Consider the following 24,503-nt stretch of genomic DNA (forward strand, 5'->3'; position numbering starts at 1 on the left):
TGAAGCTATTTAGATATTTTTGTGGTACAAACTCTCTTGGATACCCAATATAAACACACAGTGGTCAAGTATATTTTTATATCAATTAAATTTGTAGTATATATTCTTAATGTTTTTATAGCAACGACGAAAACCACCAACGATACTCGACGAACATTTCATGTAAGACAGTATACCCGTTCACGAAAACAACAACAACTGTCGTCATGGCCTTAGCAGGAGGTCTTAATAATCAAATATCACAGGAAAGAAACTTCTTTCGTCTTATATCACAAAAGCATCACTTAAAATAATTAGTGGAAAATGAAAACATGTACATGGATAACATCAAATCTCAACACCACATTGTCAACCAGTTCCATCAATGATCTGTGTTCACATCAAGGATATACCAGTTCCATCAATGATCTGTATTCACATCAAGGATATACCAGTTCCATCAATGATCTGTATTCACATCAAGGATATACCAGTTCCATCAATGATCTGTGTTCACATCAAGGATATACCAGGTCCATTAATGATCTGTATTCACATCAAGGATATACCAGTTCCATCAATGATCTGTGTTCACATCAAGGATATACCAGGTCCATTAATGATCTGTATTCACATCAAGGATATACCAGTTCCATTAATGATCTGTATTCACATCAAGGATATTCCACTTCCATTAATGATCTGTATTCACATCAAGGATATACCAGTTCCATCAATGATCTGTGTTCACATCAAGGATATACCAGGTCCATTAATGATCTGTATTCACATCAAAGATATACTACTTCCATTAATGATCTGTATTCACATCAAGGATATTCCACTTCCATTAATGATCTGTGTTCACATCTAGGATATACTACCTCGCGTATCATGATTAGTTAAATGTATCCCGCTAAAAATAACACCTACTGGTGTAGCGCTACCTGAGCTACACAATGCATGCTTTATTTTATATACCTTAAAACGTTTAACACAATTTAAAATTTCCTTTCATAATTTATTTTTTTACTTGTCACGTGGTGTAGAACTGTTAATCACAAGGAGGAACTTCTCTCTGTTGAGGGGGGGGGGGGGGGGGGGGGGGGGCGCCAAATATCATACGAAATACTTCTTCACAACTTTACATAATACAGACTTATGTTCAGTTCGTCAAAGTACTCTCTCCATCACACAGTTTTAATAGTTTCAGTTGTTTCTAAGATAAATGTTTATTTAGCCTTTATCACTATTAAACAATTCAACTTCTTTACTAATCATGCATTTAAAGTGTTTGCAAAATATATGTTTTTAAACTCCAATCTAATTACACGTAGACAAGTATTTCAGTAGAAATCACTAAGCCAGGATTATGTAAGTAAAACCTGGATATAATGCACTTGGTTTTGTTAGGCATCTCGCTCATTATCAATATATTTCAAGGTCCCCTCTTTAAGCCTTTCATCTACAGAATGCCAGACCCGATTATAACCATTGGAGTTTGACGATTATGGACTGAACAATGATAGCGGTGTATAGAGGTTTACTGAACATGTCAAATCTTCTAAACAAATTTCCTTCAGCTCAAAAATGTTGCAATTCATATAATTTTAAAATCATTAATTAGTTATTGACAATACACAGTGACACTCTTAATTAATTGATGAATATATTCTTCAGTGTCCACTAAACACTACATGAGCTGACAACACAACATTCGGGTATAAGTCGTGTTACCAGAACATGACCACTGATAAGAATTGATATATTTAGGGATGTGATTAAGGATTGGCAAAAAAAAGGAGGAAATCAATTAGAAAATGGAGGACTACATCTCACTCTTTTAGAAACTGAACTGTTTTAATGTTTCAAAACAAACAAAGATTTTTTTCAAATTATGTTAAGGGGGGATATTCTGAAAAGTAAAATCACGTCCCTGCGCGTTCTACATCATTCTATAACAGTGGTTTATAATCAAATACAGGATTAATATTGTAATATAAATGAGATTGCATATACAGGTGATAACTTTAGGTTTGATAAAACTTCGAGTTTCGAAATATGTGAATAGGAATTTACGTTTTATTTTGGACAATTCGGCAAAAAAAACAAGTAAACTGTGACATTTACTGTACATGTATATTGGTAGTGTAGCCTTTTGGAGGTCTATATAACACTAACACAACAACAGTGTTTCATAAGTATGGCACATGCATTTAGAGCTGAAATAACAATCGATTCAAGAACAATGTCGGGTCAACACAACAAGTGCTTACTATGTATGAGATAGCATATCAACTTGGAATACAGATTCTATCTGATGTCCATATTAACGATTGAACACATATAGAGGAAAACGTTCTTACTGTTAAACAAACATCCGGATAAGACAAAGAATGACACATTTTATGTTTGTCAAAGATATTCCACGACACTTAGAGGGTGGAGTAATAATAATAACTTGTCTACAGTTGAAGGCGAATTCCGCACTTAATATTATAGGGACAATAACTTTCTCGTGGGAATTTATACGAGTACTGCATTCAGAGGAAACAGACTTCATTTAATAGTTGTATAATTGATACCATATTAAAATTTAATCTTTTTTAAATATGTGCATAATTATTAGGTTGATTTCCTTGTGTTGCATATTATGTTAAGTGTTCCCAGTTTTGATAGAGGATATTAAATGGTTACACGTTGAATACGAAATATATTTCAACAGTACATAAGAATATAGATTCGTTTCATTAGTGGGAACAAGAGTGAAACATAATGGTATGTTCTGTCAGGAGTGAAACATATTGGTATGTTCTGTCAGGAGTGAAACATATTGGTATGTTCTGTCAGGAGTGAAACATATTGGTATGTTCTGTCAGGAGTGAAACATATTGGTATGTTCTGTCAGGAGTGAAACATATTGGTATGTTCTGTCAGGAGTGAAACATATTGGTATGTTCTGTCAGGAGTGAAACATATTGGTATGTTCTGTCAGGAGTGAAACATATTGGTATGTTCTGTCAGGAGTGAAACATATTGGTATGTTCTGTCAGGAGTGAAACATATTGGTATGTTCTGTCAGGAGTGAAACATATTGGTATGTTCTGTCAGGAGTGAAACATATTGGTATGTTCTGTCAGGAGTGAAACATATTGGTATGTTCTGTCAGGAGTGAAACATATTGGTATGTTCTGTCAGGAGTGAAACATATTGGTATGTTCTGTCAGGAGTGAAACATATTGGTATGTTCTGTCAGGAGTGAAACATATTGGTATGTTCTGTCAGGAGTGAAACATATTGGTATGTTCTGTCAGGAGTGAAACATATTGGTATGTTCTGTCAGGAGTGAAACATATTGGTATGTTCTGTCAGGAGTGAAACATATTGGTATGTTCTGTCAGGAGTGAAACATATTGGTATGTTCTGTCAGGAGTGAAACATATTGGTATGTTCTGTCAGGAGTGAAACATATTGGTATGTTCTGTCAGGAGTGAAACATATTGGTATGTTCTGTCAGGAGTGAAACATATTGGTATGTTCTGTCAGGAGTGAAACATATTGGTATGTTCTGTCTGGAGTGAAACATACTGGTTTATTCTGTCAGGAGTGAAACATATTGGTATATTCTGTCAGGAGTGAAACATATTGGTATGTTCTGTCATGAGTGAAATATAAATATGGTATTCAACAGATTATTATTTATTATCTATTTTTACATCTTCTACGACGAAAATGTCACTGCATTTAAACGATGGGGAATTAATTATAGAGTAATCTTTTTGCACCTTAATCTAATGATGTACACACACAGGCTTGACAGCTGGGCTGCGTGCCATTTTCAATAGGTTTCTTAACGCAATTCTAAAGTCTTTGGCAGTTCCAAAAGTCCCAAACCGAACCCTTCAGTCGTAACATGTGTTGATAAATAATGCATTTACGTATTACATTGTTTTATCGTGTTTTGACAAATAATGCATTTACGTATTACATTGTTTTATCGTGTGTTGACAAATAGTGCATTATCATATAACATTATGTTTATAACGTATTACATTGTTTTATCGTGTGTTTACAAATAGTGCATTATCATATAACATTATGTTTATAACATATTACATTGTTTTAACATGTGTTGAAAAATAATATATTAACGTATTACATTGTTTTATCGTGTGTTGACAAATAATGCACTTACGTATTACATTGTTTTATCGTGTGTTGACAAATAATGCATTAACGTATAACATTGTTATAACATGTGTTGACAAATAATGAATTAACGTATAACATTATGTTTATAATGTATTACATTGTTTTATCATGTGTTGACAAATAATGCATTAACGTATGACATTGTTATAACATGTGTTGACAAATAATGCATTAACGTATAACATTATGTTTATAATGTATTACATTGTTTTATCGTGTGTTGACAAATAATGCATTAACGTATTACATTGTTTTATCGTGTGTTGACAAATAATGCATTTACGTATTACATTGTTATTATATGTGTTGACAAATAATGCATTAACGTATAACATTGTTATAACATGTGTTGACAAATAATGCATTAACGTATAACATTGTTATAACATGCGTTGACAAATAATGCATTTACGCATTACATTGTTATAACATGTGATGACAGATCATGCATTAACGTATTGCATTGTTTTAACATGTCTCTGAACACACCAGCAAACACCGAGGAAAATTGTGAAAATAACACTGGCTTTGACAGGGAAATCAGTAATGAACTGAGTTATTGCATTTGAATTAGTCAGTTCTCAACGGTTTTGACAGAAATTTCTGGGAATCTGGAGTAATTCTGTTTCACCTGTATTCCTACACACATATTGTAGCCAATCCCTGTGGTCATATATAGTACACTGTATCACTATAGTATACGTAAACAAACGGTTTTCTACATCAACACTTACTGTATCTTAATAAATTAATTATTATCTGGGTATGTTTAAATATATATTTGAATATCAATATTCATACAGACACATACTAGTCATACAAACGTGTACAGTATATTAGCGTGTAATTGGACACACTCGCGTGATTATACTGGAACTATTTATAAGGTACACATAGCATGCGTGTAGGGCAGTACTACAGCCTCCTACCCAAACCATTTGTCATAACGTTTACACACACTTATCAAGGGTTCAAAAACAACACAAATCTACCAAACACCTGTTCATTGTTTGTTGATGTTTGTTATAATATCCTTCACTCGTAAATTTCTGGGAATAGATTTCTGATCACGTACAAAATAACTTTTCAACCCAGATGTTGCCCTTATTTTAAGAAGAAGATTTTTGAAATATTGGTTAATTTTCCCGACGCACGGAAAGCGATTAGAATAGGTCACTTATTGAGCAAAGCTCAGGTGACCTAAAAATAAAAGTTTGCGAGTGAGTTGCTAATTAAGTCAGTGAAATTTCGATCACTTTTAAACCTTTCCTAGTAGCTACAATAGTTATTTCCTAGTCGCTACAATAGTTATTGTCGACCTTTGTTATGTCGTTCACAAAGAATACATCGATAGAGAATCGAGTGTCGAACCTCAAAAGTAAAGCTATCAGCAGAAACTCATTTTCATATATTAAATAAAAACCAAGAAATGTCTGTAAGACATGATAGCCCCTTTGGCTCTGTGTCTGACCTATAAACACCAAAATTTACCCTGCTATAGATGATGGGACCTTGAAATATGATCTCATCCGAGCTATTCTCATACTGGACAAATGTATAAACTTTGAAGTTAAGTTGATAAGAAGAGAATTCGCTAGAGTCATGACAATGAGTCCGGCAACGTGACACCAGACTCATGACAATGAGTCTGGCCACGTGACACCAGAGTCATGACAATGAGTCCGGCCACGTGACACCAGAGTCATGACAATGAGTCCGGCCACGTGACACTAGAAGACAGGACTAGCATGGATAACATTACTATATATAGATCACCGAAATGACAACGTAGATACATTAAGCTTGTTAAGTCACAGTCACTTTAAAATATACAAGTTGTTCTATCAAGAATTGCCTAGTGAGATGCTAAGGAGACTGACTGCCTGTGTTATTGGAGGGTAATTTGGTGAAATGTCTCAATATTTTCTGACAGCTGACTTTACTGACTCGGCCCACTGTGACTTAGTGAGTTGTTTACAGCGGTTTAAAGTTGAGACACGGATCATTTTTACTCTTTCCTTCACAAAGAAACATGTTTTCAAAAGCTATTAAAAGCTTTAAGCTTTGCATTTATTATTCCATATCAAACTGAAGAATTTCATTGCAAAGTGCCCTGTACAGGAACATAAAGTAAGTTATTGTACATTATTCTTATTAAACATAGTAGTCTGCGATCTCCTTAAAAGACCACCCCTTATAAGCTTCAGATCTATCCCACATGGAGTAGATTTATGAGGTTCAACCCTTTATAAGTGTGTGATATTATTAATATGTTTACGAATAAATACAACAGTCCATAGTGTATCAACAGTACAAAGTGTATCAACAGTCCATCGTGTATCAACAGTCCATAGTGTATCAACAGTACATAGTGTATCAACAATACAAAGTGTATCAACAGTACAAAGTGTATCAACAGTATGTAGTGTATCAACAGTACATAGTGTATCAACAGTCCATAGTGTATCAACAGTACATAGTGTATCAACAGCCCATAGTGTATCAACAGTACATAGTGTATCAACAATACAAAGTGTATCAACAGTACAAAGTGGATCAACAGTACAAAGTGTATCAACAGTATGTAGTGTATCAACAGTACATAGTGTATCAACAATACAAAGTGTATCAACAGTACAAAGTGGATCAACAGTATGTAGTGTATCAACAGTACATAGTGTATCAACAGTACATAGTGTATCAACAGCCCATAGTGTATCAACAGTACATAGTGTATCAACAATACAAAGTGTATCAACAGTACAAAGTGTATCAACAGTACAAAGTGTACAGTAATTGACAGAATGTTAACATGCAGATTACAATAACGCACTAAACAAACTGTAAACATTGCAGGATAAGTCCTTAGTGGTTTGCTATACAGAGTAACAACACATACAGTATGTGGTATAACTATATACATTACGCTGAGTACTGAGTAACAATATATAAGGTGAGTAGTAGACTAGTTATACAAGGAAGTGGCAACCTAAACAAGGTGTCGTCAGAGGGTTCGTCTACAGACAGGGCAAGTCCCAGACTGAAAAACAGAAAAAATAGTCGGATTTTACCTACATTTATTGATATATCATTTATTACACATTATCTGTATTTACATAATTTATTGTATATTATTCGTATTTATTTTTGTAATTAATTTTACATAATCTGTTTTATAATTCATTTTACATTTTCTGTATTTACATAATTTATTATTCGTATTTAGTTACTGTATTACATGAACTGTTCGTTGTGTATAAACATTCGTGGTTTTCGTGGTTTTCGTGGTTGCGTTTGAACCACAAAAATAAATACAACAGAATCAAACGATGTATGTGTCGACTGTTTGTTAATATTAGATATCCAAAAACGTTTGTACCACAAAATGATCTGAATGGGTTCAAACCGCAAAGTCTCCATGAACGTTTGTACCACGAAATGATCTGAATGGGTTCAAACCACAAAGTCTCCACGAACATTTGTTCCACGGAATGATCTGAATGGGTTCAAACCGCAAAGTCTCCACGAACGTTTGTACCACGAAATGATCTAAATGGGTTCAAACCGCAAAGGAAAGTCTCCACAAACGTTTGTATCACGAAACGATGTGAATGGGTTCAAACTGCAAAGTCTCCACGGACGTTTGTACCACGAAACGATCTAAATGGGTTCAAACCGCAAAGGAAAGTATCCACGAACGTTTGTACCACGAAATGATCTAAATGGGTTCAAACTGCAAAGGAAAGTCTCCACGAACGTTTGTACCACGAAATGATCTGAATGGGTTCAAACCGCAAAGGAAAGTCTCCACGAACATTTTGTGTTATACAGTATATAATTAATGGTACATCATGTTACATATTTATATAATTTATTGTACATTTTAAATTACCTAAGCTAGAGTACATTATCTATTTATTTAAATAATCAATTAAACATTTTCTCTCTATATATATATGTTTTACCACACATTATCTGTACTTACATACAGTTGTACTTTGACTATATATAATCTATTGTATATAAAAAATATACAATATTTTGTATGTATAATGTTTACATTATACCTATATCTATATCTATATAGAATTATCTAAATGTACCACGAACATTTCGTGGTACAAACGTTCGTGGAGACTTTCCTTTGCGTTTTGAACCCATTCAGATCATTTCGTGGCACAAACGTTCGTGGAGACTTTCCTCTGCGGTTTGAACCCATTTAGATCATTTCGTGGTACAAACGTTCGTGGAGACTTTCCTTTGCGGTTTGAACCCATATATACAATAGATTATATATAGTCAAAGTATAATACTTTACAGTACAATAAATTATATAAATATGTAACATGATGTACCATTAATTAATTATACGAACGTTTGTACCACGAAATGATCTAAATGGGTTCAAACCGCAAAGTCTCCCCGAACATTTGTACTACGAAATGATCTGAATGGGTTCAAAACGCAAAGGAAAGTCTCCACGAACGTTTGTACCACGAAATGATCTGAATGGGTTCAAACCGCAAAGGAAAGTCTCCACGAACATTTTGTGTTATACAGTATATAATTAATGGTACATCATGTTACATATTTATATAATTTATTGTACATTTTAAATTACCTAAGCTAGAGTACATTATCTATTTATTTAAATAATCAATTAAACATTTTCTCTCTATATATATATGTTTTACCACACATTATCTGTACTTACATACAGTTGTACTTTGACTATATATAATCTATTGTATATAAAAAATATTCTCTGTATAATCTATTGTATATTCTCTGTATTTCTGTAATCTATAGTTCAAATCTTGTAAAATTGAAATGGTTTAAAGTATTGTACTTTGACTATATATAATCTATTGTATATTCTCTGTATTTCTGTAATCTATAGTTCAAATCTTGTTAAATTGAAATGATTTAAAGTATTGTACTTTGACTATATATAATCTATTGTATATTCTCTGTATTTCTATAATCTATAGTTCAAATCTTGTTAAATTGAAATGATTGAAAGTATCTGAATTTACAAATTATTATCTTTTTATGTAATTTAATTCTCCAGAAAAAAATTCTGTTCAATGATACCTCAACTTTTTCATCTTTTTCAATCCAATGTTGTTTTACCTTAATAAGCCAAGCTTGTATACACAGCTGGTGGAAGAGGTGTTGACAGGGGAGACAACTCAATGTTTCTTTTTCTTCACATACACACAGACATATAGGACAAGACAGACTGATGGCTAGAAAAAGAAAAACAGAAATCTTGAAACATCCAAGTCATGTGAGATTTAACGATAGAATTCATGAAACGTAATTAAGATTTATTTTACATTTCAATGAATAATAAAGAGTGATTCTCATTCCATCAACTTCACCAAATGACTGATCAGACAGGACTAACTAATGTGCTTAGAAATGGAACAAGATCTCAGTCCTACATAACTGTATACAGGCAAGATCTCAGTCCTACATAACTATATACAGGCAAGATCTCAGTCCTACATAACTATATACAGGCAAGATCTCAGTCCTACATAACTATATACAGGCAAGATCTCAGTCCTACATAACTATATACAGGCAAGATCTCAGTCCTACATAACTATATACAGGCAAGATCTCGTCCTACATAACTATATATAGGCAAGATATCAGTCCTACATAACGATATACAGGCAAGATATCAGTCCTACATAACTATATACAGGCAAGATCTCATTCCTACATAACTATAGACAGGCAAGATCTCAGTCCTACATAACTATATACAGGCAAGATCTCAGTCCTACATATATAGGCATCATCATATTATAAGATCTCAGTCCATTATATCCGTTATAGATACACAGGACTGATCTCGTACCCGGGTTCTACCTAGGTATAGTTACACTGGACTGATCTCATACCCTGGTTCTACCTAGGTATAGTTACACAGGACTGATCTCGTTCCCTGGTTCTACCTAGGTATAGTTACACAGGACTGATCTCGTACCCGGGTTCTACCTAGGTATAGTTACACAGGTCTGATCTCATACCCTGGTTCTACCTAGGTATAGTTACACAGGACTGATCTCATACCCTGGTTCTTAGAAATGGAACAAGATATCAGTCCTACATAATTAAACTTCAAACTTAAATGTCCCTGGTTGACTGTCTATTCTGGTTTAAGTTTTAATTAAACTACAAACCTAAATGACCCTGGATGACAGTCTATATGGGTTTAAGTTTTAATTAAACTACAAACTTAAATGACCCTGGTTGACAGTCTATATGGGTTTAAGTTTTAATTAAACTACAAACCTAAATGACCCTGGTTGATAGTCTATATGGGTTTAAGTTTTAATCAAACTACAAACCTAAATGACCCTGGTTGACAGTCTATATGGGTTTAAGTTTTAATTAAACAACAAACCTAAATGACCCTGGTTAACTGTCTATATGGGTTTAAGTTTTAATTAAACTACAAACCTAAATAACCCTGGTTGACAGTCTATATGGGTTTAAGTTTTAATTAAACCACAAACCTAAATGACCCTGGTTGACAGTCTATATGGGTTTAAGTTTTAATTAAACTACAAACCTAAATGACACTGGTTGACTGTTAGTGATGGTAAGGAGTCGATAATGGACTGATCAGCTGGTGGGGGCGTGGCATCTGACAGCAGGTCAGGATGGACAGCTAACATCTGTAGAATCACATTCTGGAGAGAAAAAAAACTAGACTTAAATAAATGATTTCATTAGATGCCTATACCCCTACTTGTGATGCTGTAAGTATAAGATTGAATCGGTTGTATCCCGGCTTTTGTCCTGGTTTTGCTATCAAGAGAGTTATTCCCTTACTAGCCCTAATAGTTGGTCCAAAAACTACAACAGCACTGTGGTTATCAGTTCCAAGGAGTAAAGACTAACTCTCTAAACAATTATCATAACGTCCTCAAGAAAATGACCAAGAAAATACGATGGGAGGAGTGTTAGCCAGCCAGCTGTGAATGATCTCAGATAGCAGTGCAGGTCAATATTGTAACCAGCCAGCTGTGAATGATCTCAGATAGCAGTGCAGGTCAATATTGTAACCAGCCAGCTGTTAATGATCTCAGATAGCAGTGCAGGTCAATATTGTAACCAGCCAGCTGTTAATGATCTCAGATAGCAGTGCAGGTCAATATTGTAACCAGCCAGCTGTTAATGATCTCAGATAGCAGTGCAGGTCAATATTGTAACCAGCCAGCTGTTAATGATCTCAGATAGCAGTGCAGGTCAATATTGTAACCAGCCAGCTGTTAATGATCTCAGATAGCAGTGCAGGTCAATATTGTAACCAGCCAGCTGTTAATGATCTCAGATAGCAGTGCAGGTCAATATTGTAACCAGCCAGCTGTTAATGATCTCAGATAGCAGTGCAGGTCAATATTGTAACCAGCCAGCTGTTAATGATCTCAGATAGCAGTGCAGGTCAATATTGTAACCAGCCAGCTGTTAATGATCTCAGATAGCAGTGCAGGTCAATATTGTAACCAGCCAGCTGTTAATGATCTCAGATAGCAGTGCAGGTCAATATTGTAACCAGCCAGCTGTTAATGATCTCAGATAGCAGTGCAGGTCAATATTGTAACCAGCCAGCTGTTAATGATCTCAGATAGCAGTGCAGGTCAATATTGTAACCAGCCAGCTGTTAATGATCTCAGATAGCAGTGCAGGTCAATATTGTAACCAGCCAGCTGTTAATGATCTCAGATAGCAGTGCAGGTCAATATTGTAACCAGCCAGCTGTTAATGATCTCAGATAGCAGTGCAGGTCAATATTGTAACCAGCCAGCTGTTAATGATCTCAGATAGCAGTGCAGGTCAATATTGTAACCAGCCAGCTGTTAATGATCTCAGATAGCAGTGCAGGTCAATATTGTAACCAGCCAGCTGTTAATGATCTCAGATAGCAGTGCAGGTCAATATTGTAACCAGCCAGCTGTTAATGATCTCAGATAGCAGTGCAGGTCAATATTGTAACCAGCCAGCTGTTAATGATCTCAGATAGCAGTGCAGGTCAATATTGTAACCAGCCAGCTGTTAATGATCTCAGATAGCAGTGCAGGTCAATATTGTAACCAGCCAGCTGTTAATGATCTCAGATAGCAGTGCAGGTCAATATTGTAACCAGCCAGCTGTTAATGATCTCAGATAGCAGTGCAGGTCAATATTGTAACCAGCCAGCTGTTAATGATCTCAGATAGCAGTGCAGGTCAATATTGTAACCAGCCAGCTGTTAATGATCTCAGATAGCAGTGCAGGTCAATATTGTAACCAGCCAGCTGTTGATGATCTCAGATACCAGTGCAGGTCAATATTGTAACCAGCCAGCTGTTGATGATCTCAGATAGCAGTGCAGGTCAATATTGTAACCAGCCAGCTGTTAATGATCTCAGATACCAGTGCAGGTCAATATTGTAGCCAGCCAGCTGTTAATAATCTCAGATAGCAGTGCAGGTCAATATTGTTAAAGTAAATACCTCTCTCCATAGTGTTTCTAGATCATTGTATTTTAAAAATAACCATGAATTTTGTGTAAGAATATTATTTAAAACAGTTGAAGTATGGAATTAAATTCCATACTTCAACTGCTTTAAATATAATTCTTATATAACTAAATTTTATTTTGAGATGTACATGTAGCAGTTTCTTCACCTCCTCAGCAGCCAGGCTATTTTCCCCTGGCTTTGCCTTTGGAAATAGACCTGTTCTTGGGCAACTAGAAACATGTAACAGACACATACAACATAAGTATACATAATGACATCATCTTTGACTGACCCCGAGGGCTCACTCATGTAACAGACACATACAACATGAGTATACATAATGACATCATCTTTGACTGACCCCCAGGGCTCACTCATGTAACAGACACATACAACATGAGTATACATAATGACATCATCTTTGACTGACCCCCAGGGCTCACTCATGTAACAGACACATACAACATGAGTATACATAATGACATCATCTTTGACTGACCCCCAGGGCTCACTCATGTAACAGACACATACAACATGAGTATACATAATGACATCATCTTTGACTGACCCCCAGGGCTCACTCATGTAACAGACACATACAACATGAGTATACATAATGACATCATCTTTGACTGACCCCCAGGGCTCACTCATGTAACAGACACATACAACATGAGTATACATAATGACATCATCTTTGACTGACCCCCAGGGCTCACTCAGCTGTGAAATCAATGACGTCACAGGCCAATTTATTTGATGGAACATGGCGGTGTTTTCAGGGGCCTACAAAAGGGATATTTGCATGACTGTTTTCAAAACATAGTGACATATGCATTGTGGTACCCGAGATTGGCGGTACAAAGGGTGCATTTAAGTGTGGCGAAAATGGTTCCGACAAAATGGATGGCTGTAGGCAAGTTTGGTGGTACATCAAGGTTATACTGTATATGGGGCAAGGAAGTGGTTCCAACAGACAATTTAATGTACTAAACTATACGGTTTTATTGCAGGAAGTTTTTAACTGATATGGATTACCGTAAATCTCTCTAATTTCACACTTTATTAATGATGAAAAGGCTGCGAGTTCTAAAACATATCTAAATATCCTGGAACCAATCAATATATAAATCTGTAGTTAGTTGTAGATTTAGTATTCGCACAAGATTGACATTATTTTGTGTATGAGTCTCCTCCAGAATTTACTTGAAATTGATCTCTCAAAAACTGAGTGTTTCAAAGTTGTTGCTTTTATAAAAGTAACAATATACGCCCGTCGAATGCCATGTAGTGTTATATACTTTCCTACATTGAAATAAGACCTGCATCATTCTTATAGTGGTTAGCTGATATGATATAAAAATGTAGGAAAAAACCTTGGACAAAAAATCAAATACTGAAATGAACAAAAGGCAATAAATTTTGCAAAAATCATTGAATCAAAATTCTTTTAAGGGAGACACAACTTCATATCATGATCATAAAGTATACCAAGTTTCAAATAGATCGGTCGAAAAATGTAGGAGGAGATTGCCGGACAAACAAAGTTTACGCCGGAAACAACGCCATACCATAATACTACCATCAAATTTGACGGTCATATAAAAACACATACATGTAACGATCTGTGAAGTTTTTACCTCAAACATGACCTCCAGTTCATTCCGTCGACTGTTCATAATGCTACTCAAGGGACTCAACTCAGCGATACTGATCCTGTACAGGCCTTCCTCTAATTCTCCCTCGGGTAATCTGGAATCAAATCACTTCCATAAACTTCAAACCTAGTGTAATACATTTAATACAACTTGTCAACATTTGTCTGTGATATATGTTGTAATAAAACAAGAGGCCCAGAGGGCCTGTATCGCTCACCTGTTTCTTTTGTTACATGAAACTGACATATAGGTAACTTCATACCAAATTTGGTAACTAGAACACGAGACATTTTAACATCCCTTAAACGCTACTTAAGATATTGTTGTTTGAAATTTTTAATTTTAATTTTAAAGCTTTTAACCCACGTTGACCTATGACTCCTGCTAGCACTTAAAGTTGACCTTTGACCTCTAATAAAGAAAACGATTCATACAAATGTAGCTGGTCTTCATAAGATAACCAAGTATCATGACTCTAGACCAAATGCTTATTAGGATATTGCTGTTTGAAAATTTTAACATATTTAACCCTTGCAACCTTGAAAGTAGGTCAAGGTCATTTTAATGAGGACACTTCATAGCACTCTATCCCAGGTACATTGTACCTACTGGCCAAATATCATGACCCTGGGCCTTATGGAACTTGAGAAGAAGATTGTCAAAGCTTTTAACGAAAGTTGACATTTGACCCCCGACTAGCATTTAAAGTTGACCTTTGACCTCATTACTGTAATTGATTAAAATATTCGCACTGCTGGTCTACATAACATTCCCAAGTATCATGACTTTAGTTCAAATGGTTCTTAGGATATTGTTGTTTGAAATTTTTAACATATTTGACCGCTGTGACCTTGAAAGCAGGTCAAGGTCATTTTAATGAGGAAATTTTATAGCACTCCATCCCAGGTACCTACTGGCCAAATATCATAACCCTAGGTCCTACAGTTCTTCAGAAGAAGTTGTTCAAAAGAAAAAGTTGACGGCCGGACGCTGCACTACGGCATAAGCTCACATGACCCTTTGGACCAGGTGAGCTAAAAATAAACCCTAAAAGAAATGTTTATTTTTGACATTTTACAACCAAAATTATACTACACTGAATCTGCCTCTCCCCTCCCCCCCCACCNNCCCCCCCCTTGCTTGTAGTATTTTCAAAATCTAACCACATGTTATGACCCTCACCCCACACTGACCTTTGATGACCATGAGCCTCATCCTCAACCACAGACAGATCACTACTGCTTGGATGAGCATGACCTTGACCTTGGCTTCGAAGGGTGCTGTCATTCCGAGTTCTCAATTGGAGACAATGTTCACACTCGCATTCAAACTCATCGTCGGCTTCCCCGCTGTCCGACTCGCTGTGGGTACTAAACAGACTCTGAACCGGTACCTCCTCACTTAGATTACTCTGTAAATAGCAAAACACACTCGTAACGGAGTTATAATTTACTTCTCACTTAGATTATTCTATAAATAGACAATAAACTCCTCACTTAGATTACTCTGTAAATAGCAAAACACACTCGTAACGGAGTTATAACGTACTCCTCACTTAGATTATTCTATAAATAGACAAGAAACTTCCCACTTAGATTATTCTATAAATAGACAATAAACTCCTCACTTAGATTACTCTATAAATAGACAGTAAACTCCTCACTTAGATTACTCTATAAATAGACAATTAACTCCCCACTTAGATTATTCTATAAATAGACAATAAACTTCTCACTTAGATTATTCTATAAATAGACAATAAACTTCTCACTTAGATTATTCTATAAATAGACAATAAACTCCTCACTTAGATTATTCTTTAAATAGACAATAAAATCCTCATTTTCTTTGTTTTATAAATAGACACTGAACTCTTCACTTAAGATTATATTCTATAAATAGACAATATATTCATCAACCTCAATAAGTTACTCCGTAAACAGAAACCCCAATCATCACTTTACCCAGGAGTGTACACTTCCAGGAGCCTGGTACCAGGAAGGTCGTACATTAAAGGGTTACTGACAATTACTGTGGTACCAGGAACAGGAAGATCTTACATCACAGGGTTACTGACAATTACTGTGGTACCAGGAACAGGAAGGTCGTACATCACAGGGTTACTGACAATTACTGTGGTACCAGGAACAGGAAGGTCGTACATCACAGGGTTCCTGACAATTACTGTGGTACCAGGAACAGGAAGGTCGTACATCACAGGGTTACTGACAATTACTGTGGTACCAGGAACAGGAAGATCTTACATTACAGGGTTACTGACAATTACTGTGGTACCAGGAACAGGAAGATCTTACATCACAGGGTTATTGACAATTACTGTGGTACCAGGAACAGGAAGATCTTACATCACAGGGTTACTGACAATTACTGTGGTACCAGTAGAGAGAACCATTTGCTAGCCAATAGTTCCTTCCATATTAACTAATAAAGTTGGGGAAAGAATTAGCTAACAATTAGTTTTCTCGTATAAAGCAATACGGCAGGAGAACAGAATCAACTGTAACAGGAAAGAAAATAGTGTGCTTCCACCAGGGATCGAACCTTCGATCCTCAGGTTCCTAGTTGGACGCTCTACCACTGAGCTAAAGGGAAATTTCCTCTAGCTCGAAGCTAGAAGGCGACCTTAATCCTATGTATAATTGAACCCTGCCACACTACTCCCCCCTTTTTAAATGTGTTCGCCCTCGAACACCGCAACCCAGGTTCTAACTCCCTGTCACCACAGGGAGGGCCAAGGTCACCATTTGTAACAGGAAAGAGAATAGTGTGCTTCCACCGGGGATCGAACCCTCGATCTCCAGGTTCCTAGTCGGACGCTTTACCACTGAGCTAAAGGGAAATTCCCTCTAGCTCGAAGCTAGAAGGCGACCTTAATCCTATGTACAATTGAACCCAGCCACACTACTATATGAATATATGGTAGTTCTCCCCTTTTAACTAATACAGAGTTGGGTGTATTGGCTAGCAAATAATACTCCCCATAAACCAATACAATGGGGGGAAAGAATTAGCTATTTAAATTTTTCCCTTGGTGGGGACAAAATTAACTAGGGGGGATGGGTGTGGGGGGGGAATTAACTAGCTGATTCATCCCCCCCCCCCCCCCCCCCCGGCGAAATAATCAGCTAGTTGAAAACTTTCAGATGGGGAAAGAAATTACTTCTACACCAGTAAAAAAGACACCCTATTCTTTAAATCAACTTACCCTGTCAGTATCGGAACGAATGGAGCTACAATCTGATGTATCTTGTTCAATGGACAAGAATTGTAAATCTGTCCGACATTCTTCTACGTCCTCAAGGTCTAAACCATCTGCCGACAGAAATCCTGTTTCAGCACAACTACAGTTCTCTGTATCCTCATGCTGTCCAATCAGCTTCAGAGATTCAGAGATTTCCTCACAAGGAAGATAATTTATTTGGTTTAGAGGTTCGGAGAGTTCATTTTTACAAGGAAGATGACTCGAGTCGGAGAGCTCCACACATGGGAGATAACTTAGGTGAGATACAGAATTTAATTGTGATGTAGTTACTTCACCAGGTTGTGGTAAAGATTGGGAGAGTTCTCCTAAAGGGACATAACCATGTTGAGTTGGGTGTGATTTATTTGTGAGGTTGATATGAGATTGTAGTGACTTACAAATGTCATCATAAGTTACACTAGCGGTACTTGGTCGAGAACCTTGGTCCAACACAAGGTCAGTCTGTAGTTGGGAATGACTAAACGTGTCCATGTCATTATCAGATATGTCAATGTACTGAAAGGAATGAGATATTTCAAGTCCTTCACTTTCATCTGTCTGAGAAATTTCATCGTGGCTACCTTCATCATTGGAGACAGGACAAACACATTTGCCCTTCAAATATCTATCTTTAACCACAACATGACCTTGACCTTGGAAATATGGCCCTTGATTTTGTAATTTATTTGGAATGTTATTTGAGAGATTGGAATGTTGGCTCCCAGACTTGCTGTCTTCCAATCCCCAAAGTTTACCAATGACTTCCTCTCTGTCTGAAGCCTGTAGCGCATTGGTGTCGGACATGTTGGAAACATTTCGAAAGAGTCTGTGTTCTACCGTCTTCAAACTACATTCTCCGCATTGGTTAAGGTCATTAAAAACTTTCAGGGTATGAGTCGAACATCCCGGATCACTTTGGAATCCAGGTTCGTTCCCTTCTATGAAGCTGTCCCCTTGACTCTGACTTCGTTGTTTTCCTGAGATCTGCTCTTGGGACTTCCCAGATTCAATCCGCTTAGCTAGACTCATCTTTAACCTTTCTGACAGATATGGGATGGCATACCGCAGGCCAAGGATCCCCGTGGCTGGCCCACACCCGGTGTAGCAGTGACTGTCTGCTGATTGGCTACTTTCTGAGCAGCTATCAACAGTGTGATTCTCGGTGTGGTCACGATTATCTGTGTCAAGGTCATTGAAATGCTCAGAAATTTCTGACTGTAAAGTAGGAGCTTTACAAGCTGTTTTATGACCCTGATCTTTAGCTATAAGTGCAGTTTTCACATCTCCTACTGATGATTCCTCTGTTGAATCTGAGTCAATTCTGTGTCCTACTATGACCCGATTTCGAATGAGGTCCATAACAACTTCATGCTCCATTGACCTTGACCTTGAGTGGGTTTTCTTACGGTATCGTTTAGGCGAGAACCTCGCACATGACTTTGACATACAGGAGTCACGACTGTATCCAGGATCGGGACAACTGTTCCTCTTGCTCTGTTCATGCCGATTGCTGATGGAAATGTAGGCGTCACTCGAGTCAGCATCAGCCCAGTCGTTGGTGGAGCTTCTATCCAAGTCTGTTGTGGCTGAATCCGATGAAAATATGGGAGACTTGTGCTGGTCCAGTGCCTTTAACAAATGGTCTTTAAAGTTACATTGACTGTTTGAAGGTGCAGATGGAGGTTTACTATCTGCCTGAAGAGAAATTTGAACAATGGGTCGAGAATTATCCGTGAATTCTAAATCTATTGAGTCTTCATAGCTATCACTATAATTATCTTCGTCGTCTAGCTGTGACTGGGGGTGGTTATCTGAGTGAGTTCTCTTGCTGTGCATATTATCCCCTCCTACAATGTTTGACCATCTACGCATATGAAGGGGACTTATTGCACCCTGTTCCTTCCAATTTTCCTCAACTGCACTGTGAAACCTCACCGAGTTGCCGACTGGTTTTCCATCTCCAATTTTCCCAGAAAACTTGCTATCAGTGATATTTTGAGGTGTACCACTGTTGGAGTGGCTTGGTTTGTCGCTGTTTTGATTTTGGACTTGTTTCTCAATTTTTTGCTCGATGTCAATGCCTGGTTCTCGCCATACACGATCAGTACAACAAGAGTCTGGACCACTACAGAAAAATGGAATGTGCGGGAAACTATCTGAAGATTTGGCTGGCGAATGTTTGCTATCATCAGGTTTACTGACGGCTTTTCTTTCAGTGGGTACCGAATCTTTCCAGAGTTTGGAGTGAATGTCCATAATTACATCAAACGAACTGAGATCTGTAGGAGATGATTTATCTTTGTGCTGTGGATATTTTTCTTCCTTTAAATCTGATATTTCTACTATGTCACTGAGATCTAATATGGCATTATGTCCAGACAGATCTAACAAACACTCGTCAGGGTTGTCAGGTTCTCGGCTTGATTGAATATTAAATCTCTCCATGAACCTAGATTTCTTTACTAATTCTCCTTCAGTAGAATCTAATACATGTTCCTTGTCAGTGAGTGTCCAAAATTCAGGAGTGGATTCCAGTGTTAATACAGCTGTTTCCCGAGGATCTAAGACAGGACTGTTGTGTGTTAACGACGATGTTTTCGTGTCTTGCGGATCTGACCTGACAGAGTCTCCTACCTCCGAGTCTGTGTGATTGTTGTTTGAACCATCACCTTTGTCAACAGCTGATTTGAAGTGATTAGATATTTCAGGATTTCTGCCGATAGGGATGGGGTGTCCTTTATCCCAACTTGAACCAATCACATGCAAGTTTTCTTCTGCATTTTTGCTCACATGATTAGCAGTACATCCAATAGCTTGTCTGTATGCCAGTTCTTCTAAACTACACATTTTACAATCAAGAATACTTTTACAAGATTGGGATGTAATTACTTTCTCGTGAGAATCCTCATTTGATGATTTCTCAGAGTTTCCTTGACTCTTACTTCGCTTCTTGCTACATACTTCCCTTTCATGAAGAATTTTCCACAGTTTTAAGCCTGATTCACGCCATTTCTTCAAAAGAAATTGCTCATGGTCATCAAAATGCTTATTTTGGCAAACAGTGTTGATTCCTCTAAGAAATTCATCACTAACAGAAATATTTTCCATGCTAGTGTCAGTGTTGTTCCTTCTGGAGTAAAAAACACTGGCATCAACATCTTCAAACCCCGAGTCAATGACTCGACCTTTGACCTCATGACACAGGATATCTGCACACTCTGGCTCTGCCACCTGATGACCTTTGTTGATGTCACCTTTGACCTCTAAGACATGATTAAGCCAATCTCCATACCCGGAATCCTTATCATGCTGACCTTTTGAACTATGATTTGTGTCCACATTACTGGAACTTGCTTTTGCTCTGTCAGACTTTAACTGGTGATTATGATCGTCTTCATTTTGAACTTTGACCTCCTGGCATATTTCGTATCCGTTTTGAACTTTGACTTTTTTGCTGTGACTAAATTCATCTGATATGTGACTGTTGCTGTCATCACTAGACACGTCTCTGGACACGTCTATTGAGGACTTTGGTCTTGCTCCTTGACCAGAATAGATTAGTTTCAGGCTTTGATCCATTTTACAGATAAATGTGATCCTTCTTACTGGTTAACACAAGAATTATCCCTCTGGTGAGTTATCGCCCTTTAGATCCATAACACTTCCTGTGAAACCTGCAAGTAAATAAAGCATTTTTAATGCTAAGTATGACACTGTGTTAATACCTATTCATCTCAGTATATATATAATATCAATTCTTCTATCATCCGTAGTCATTTCTGTAAACCTAACCTGTGAGTGATCTCTCCTGCATAGTTCTTGTTTTCTTTTCCCAAACTTTTAACCTCTAAACCTAAACAATTCATTCACTGGATTTTTTTTTGGAGAACTTAAGTGCTTTCTCTATAGAATATTTCTCTTTCGGAATGAACAATCATGAATGGGTAATCTAAGGGACATTACATTAATAAAGACAATCTTACTGAAACAAGAGGCCCAGAGGCAGGATATCGCGAGCACCAGAGTGTTAAAGAGTAATATTTTATACCTATTTCTCCTTTTGTTCAAAGTTAAAGACGTGCTGGTGTTTTGTTTTTACTCGCTTGTTTTCTTTGCAGTAATGTAGATATCCATGGCAAGGTGTTCATAGGATTGACGTGTCCTAAAGTGAATTTAGGGTTTCATAATTTCTGACATGTTGAAGTTGTCCAAAAGCAGAAAATGTGGAGAAAATATTTGTTTAAGGAAGAGAGTCCCAGTGCTCTGTTTTGTATCCTCTATGAATGAAGAGTTCCAACTTGTTCAGCATATTTTTTTACCTTGTTGCCTATTTACTATTACAAGGCTTGCTTCTGGTCTAGATCTATAGCTTAGGGATGGGCAGGGATCTTTGCATTCCTGCATCATCAGTGGGGTGAGAAGATTAAGATATTCCACATAAGGATTTCAAGTTTGAGGACACCTTATTTCTGTGGAAAGCTTTGCTGCAGGGTTGGCCACAAAAGATTAGAACTGCATGGTTTTAATTAAAGGAGCTTATATGTATCTACTGTGCTATGCTCATGATATTTGCTATCTTAATACAGAACATTACTGATAATTTCTTTTTCAATTCCAAATCTCTAAATGGTTCAGGACAAATGAAAATAAAGTAATTAACATAAACTTAACAGGAAAATATCTCCTCGTGACCTGTAAACAGTAGGAAAACTGGTAAAGAAATTCACTGTAGGAGATATAGAGGGTCTTAGAGCCGGGAACCCTCAAAGGATCTAGATCCGCCACATAAATTTATAAAGAATGTTAATTAGTTTAAAACTGACTCAGGTTGCGCTTGGTTTCCATCAGGACAAAGCTTGACATCTACACAAATTGATTTCTTTTTAATATACAGAAATTCATATGAACATAACACAGGTTATGATCATACCCGATTGGTCCGGATCAGACACACATGTAGATCTACTCCGTCATATTTTATTGTTCAAACTTGATTTGAAACGGTGACTGGTGATAAAATCCTAATTTAATACAAAAGCGAAAACTAAATTATTTAACACCTGTGAAGATACAGTCTTTCAAAAAGAAGCAGAATTCATGACTTAACTTGCATTTTTAGATTAAAATATTCGAATCCATTTCAAATTATCATAATTAATTTAACAGTTCATATGTTCATATAAACGAAATTCAATTAAATTAGTTATTTTCACTTTCGTTCAAACTCTTTCTTAATGGAAAAGAGATGTGTGTCTGTCATGTGACTTATTCAACAGGTGCAAGCAGTGTATAGCATCCCCTGGGCCATGCGTCAGTTGGCTCCAGAGAGTCGAGACGATTTTCCTTGTGCATACTGGAAATTATGCGAATACCGATTACAAATTATTGGTGCATACCGTTTGGAGGTACAAACATTTGATGATCCTTGAAGCCCTGCTAATGCCTGTCTTTACTGGGGATCACAAACAGCAATTTTCCTTATTCCAGTCGCCGAAAATCACCAATTTATGCGAGAAGGAAATCAATACCACTTATGTTTTCTGGACGAACAAGAGCTCCATCAAAGGGACGCTACTCGGTACATTGTAATGACGTTGTTATTGAATAATAATCTTAAACTTACGGCCTTGATAATACACGAAGTAATTGTAACCATAGTGTACATGCTCTCCCTTTTATTTTCTGCTCAAATGCAAAAATTCTTCAACAGAACTTTTCTTTTTCAACAGATTCTACAACCTACTAAAACATCAAAGTTTAGACCCGGGACGTACAGTTAACACGACCTTTTGAAATCCTTTAGGAATATTCATTTCATATAAAATATATAGGAAACACGTTTGGAATCAACTAATGTACCTGTTTATCTACCAAGATTCCGAAAAAACTGAAGACGATAAAAAAAAATCAGAAAATATCGAAAATGTTAAAAACTATTTGACTAATATTTCGGTATGATTTTTTATGTTTCGTGCCAGTAATGAAAAAGTAAGTTCTCTTATTATCAAATTATTGTGTTTGGTTTATATTTTCAAAATATTGACAAGTGCCTTTACTAAGGGATACAGTGAGCATGACCGGATCAATTTTAAGCGTCTGTCACGAACGTCATTTTCCCATCATAAGTTGAATTCTCAATGTTAAGTTACGTTTGGTTTTAAATCATGACTTCGTGTGATATCCAGTTTTGATAAGACTTGATATACTAACTGCTATAACTATCCCGTGTTTCTATGGTATGTTACTATCTTTGCCTCTGTTATTAAGGTATTCCCATAGACACAATGTTAATTTTTGCCGTAAAAATTGTTTAGGTCAAGAATCCCATCATGAATGGAATTCCATGAAACTGAAGAGCTAGATAATTGTCTTCCTTAACTTGTGCTGAATTTTATCAGTTTATTTTTCAGTATAATCGAAGTCATGAACATTGTTTTTCTGAAACGAAATTAGCATAATTATCAAGAATCCTGTGAGAAAATGAAGGAACGTGAAAGACTTATATTATGGCACGTCAATCTCGGTTTAGATACACATGTATTTGTCACATCTTGAATACTGTTCACCGAAAAGAGAAGAAATATTGTAAAATTAAGAAAGAAAATAAATTAAAATATTTGTTTCAACAGCTCATCTTAACTTTAGGAAAACGAATTAAAGAAAAGGGTAGTTCTTCTAAGTGCATGAAATATCAATTATTATTATTTAAATTTAATGACGTAGTCTACTTATGACGGTTCGTCGTCAACGTTTTGAAAATTACATTCATTTGAAGTGCATCAAAGCGCAATTAGGATTGCTTCATAACATCCAGCTTTTTATATGCTAAATCTTCGTATCATGGACTATGCCGTGTCACCAACGTTA

The 24,503-nt window shown here is 36.5% G+C and overlaps 1 protein-coding gene across 2 annotated transcripts in view; it reads right to left on the minus strand.

Annotated features, from left to right (window-relative positions):
* LOC110452935 overlaps nt 1–23,165 on the minus strand; it is a 24,582-nt gene extending 1,417 nt beyond the window's left edge. The window contains exons 1-7 of one of the 2 annotated variants that reach the window (XM_021501698.1): nt 23,033–23,165; nt 17,601–21,310; nt 15,568–15,785; nt 14,357–14,468; nt 10,781–10,901; nt 9,325–9,440; nt 6,947–7,231 (exon numbers count right to left, since the gene is read on the minus strand). In XM_021501698.1, the coding sequence (XP_021357373.1) occupies nt 7,196–7,231; nt 9,325–9,440; nt 10,781–10,901; nt 14,357–14,468; nt 15,568–15,785; nt 17,601–21,215 (4,218 nt within the window). In that variant the 5' untranslated portion in view covers nt 21,216–21,310; nt 23,033–23,165 and the 3' untranslated portion in view covers nt 6,947–7,195. Of the gene's footprint in view, nt 1–6,946; nt 7,232–9,324; nt 9,441–10,780; nt 10,902–14,356; nt 14,469–15,567; nt 15,786–17,600; nt 21,311–23,032 lie in introns of those variants that run through there. The other variant, XM_021501705.1, reaches the window with a different exon arrangement.
* Nucleotides 23,166–24,503: the final 1,338 nt, after the last annotated feature.

The sequence above is a fragment of the Mizuhopecten yessoensis genome, unplaced genomic scaffold, assembly GCF_002113885.1.
Source record: "Mizuhopecten yessoensis strain PY_sf001 unplaced genomic scaffold, ASM211388v2 scaffold793, whole genome shotgun sequence".
NCBI lineage: Eukaryota > Metazoa > Mollusca > Bivalvia > Pectinida > Pectinidae > Mizuhopecten > Mizuhopecten yessoensis.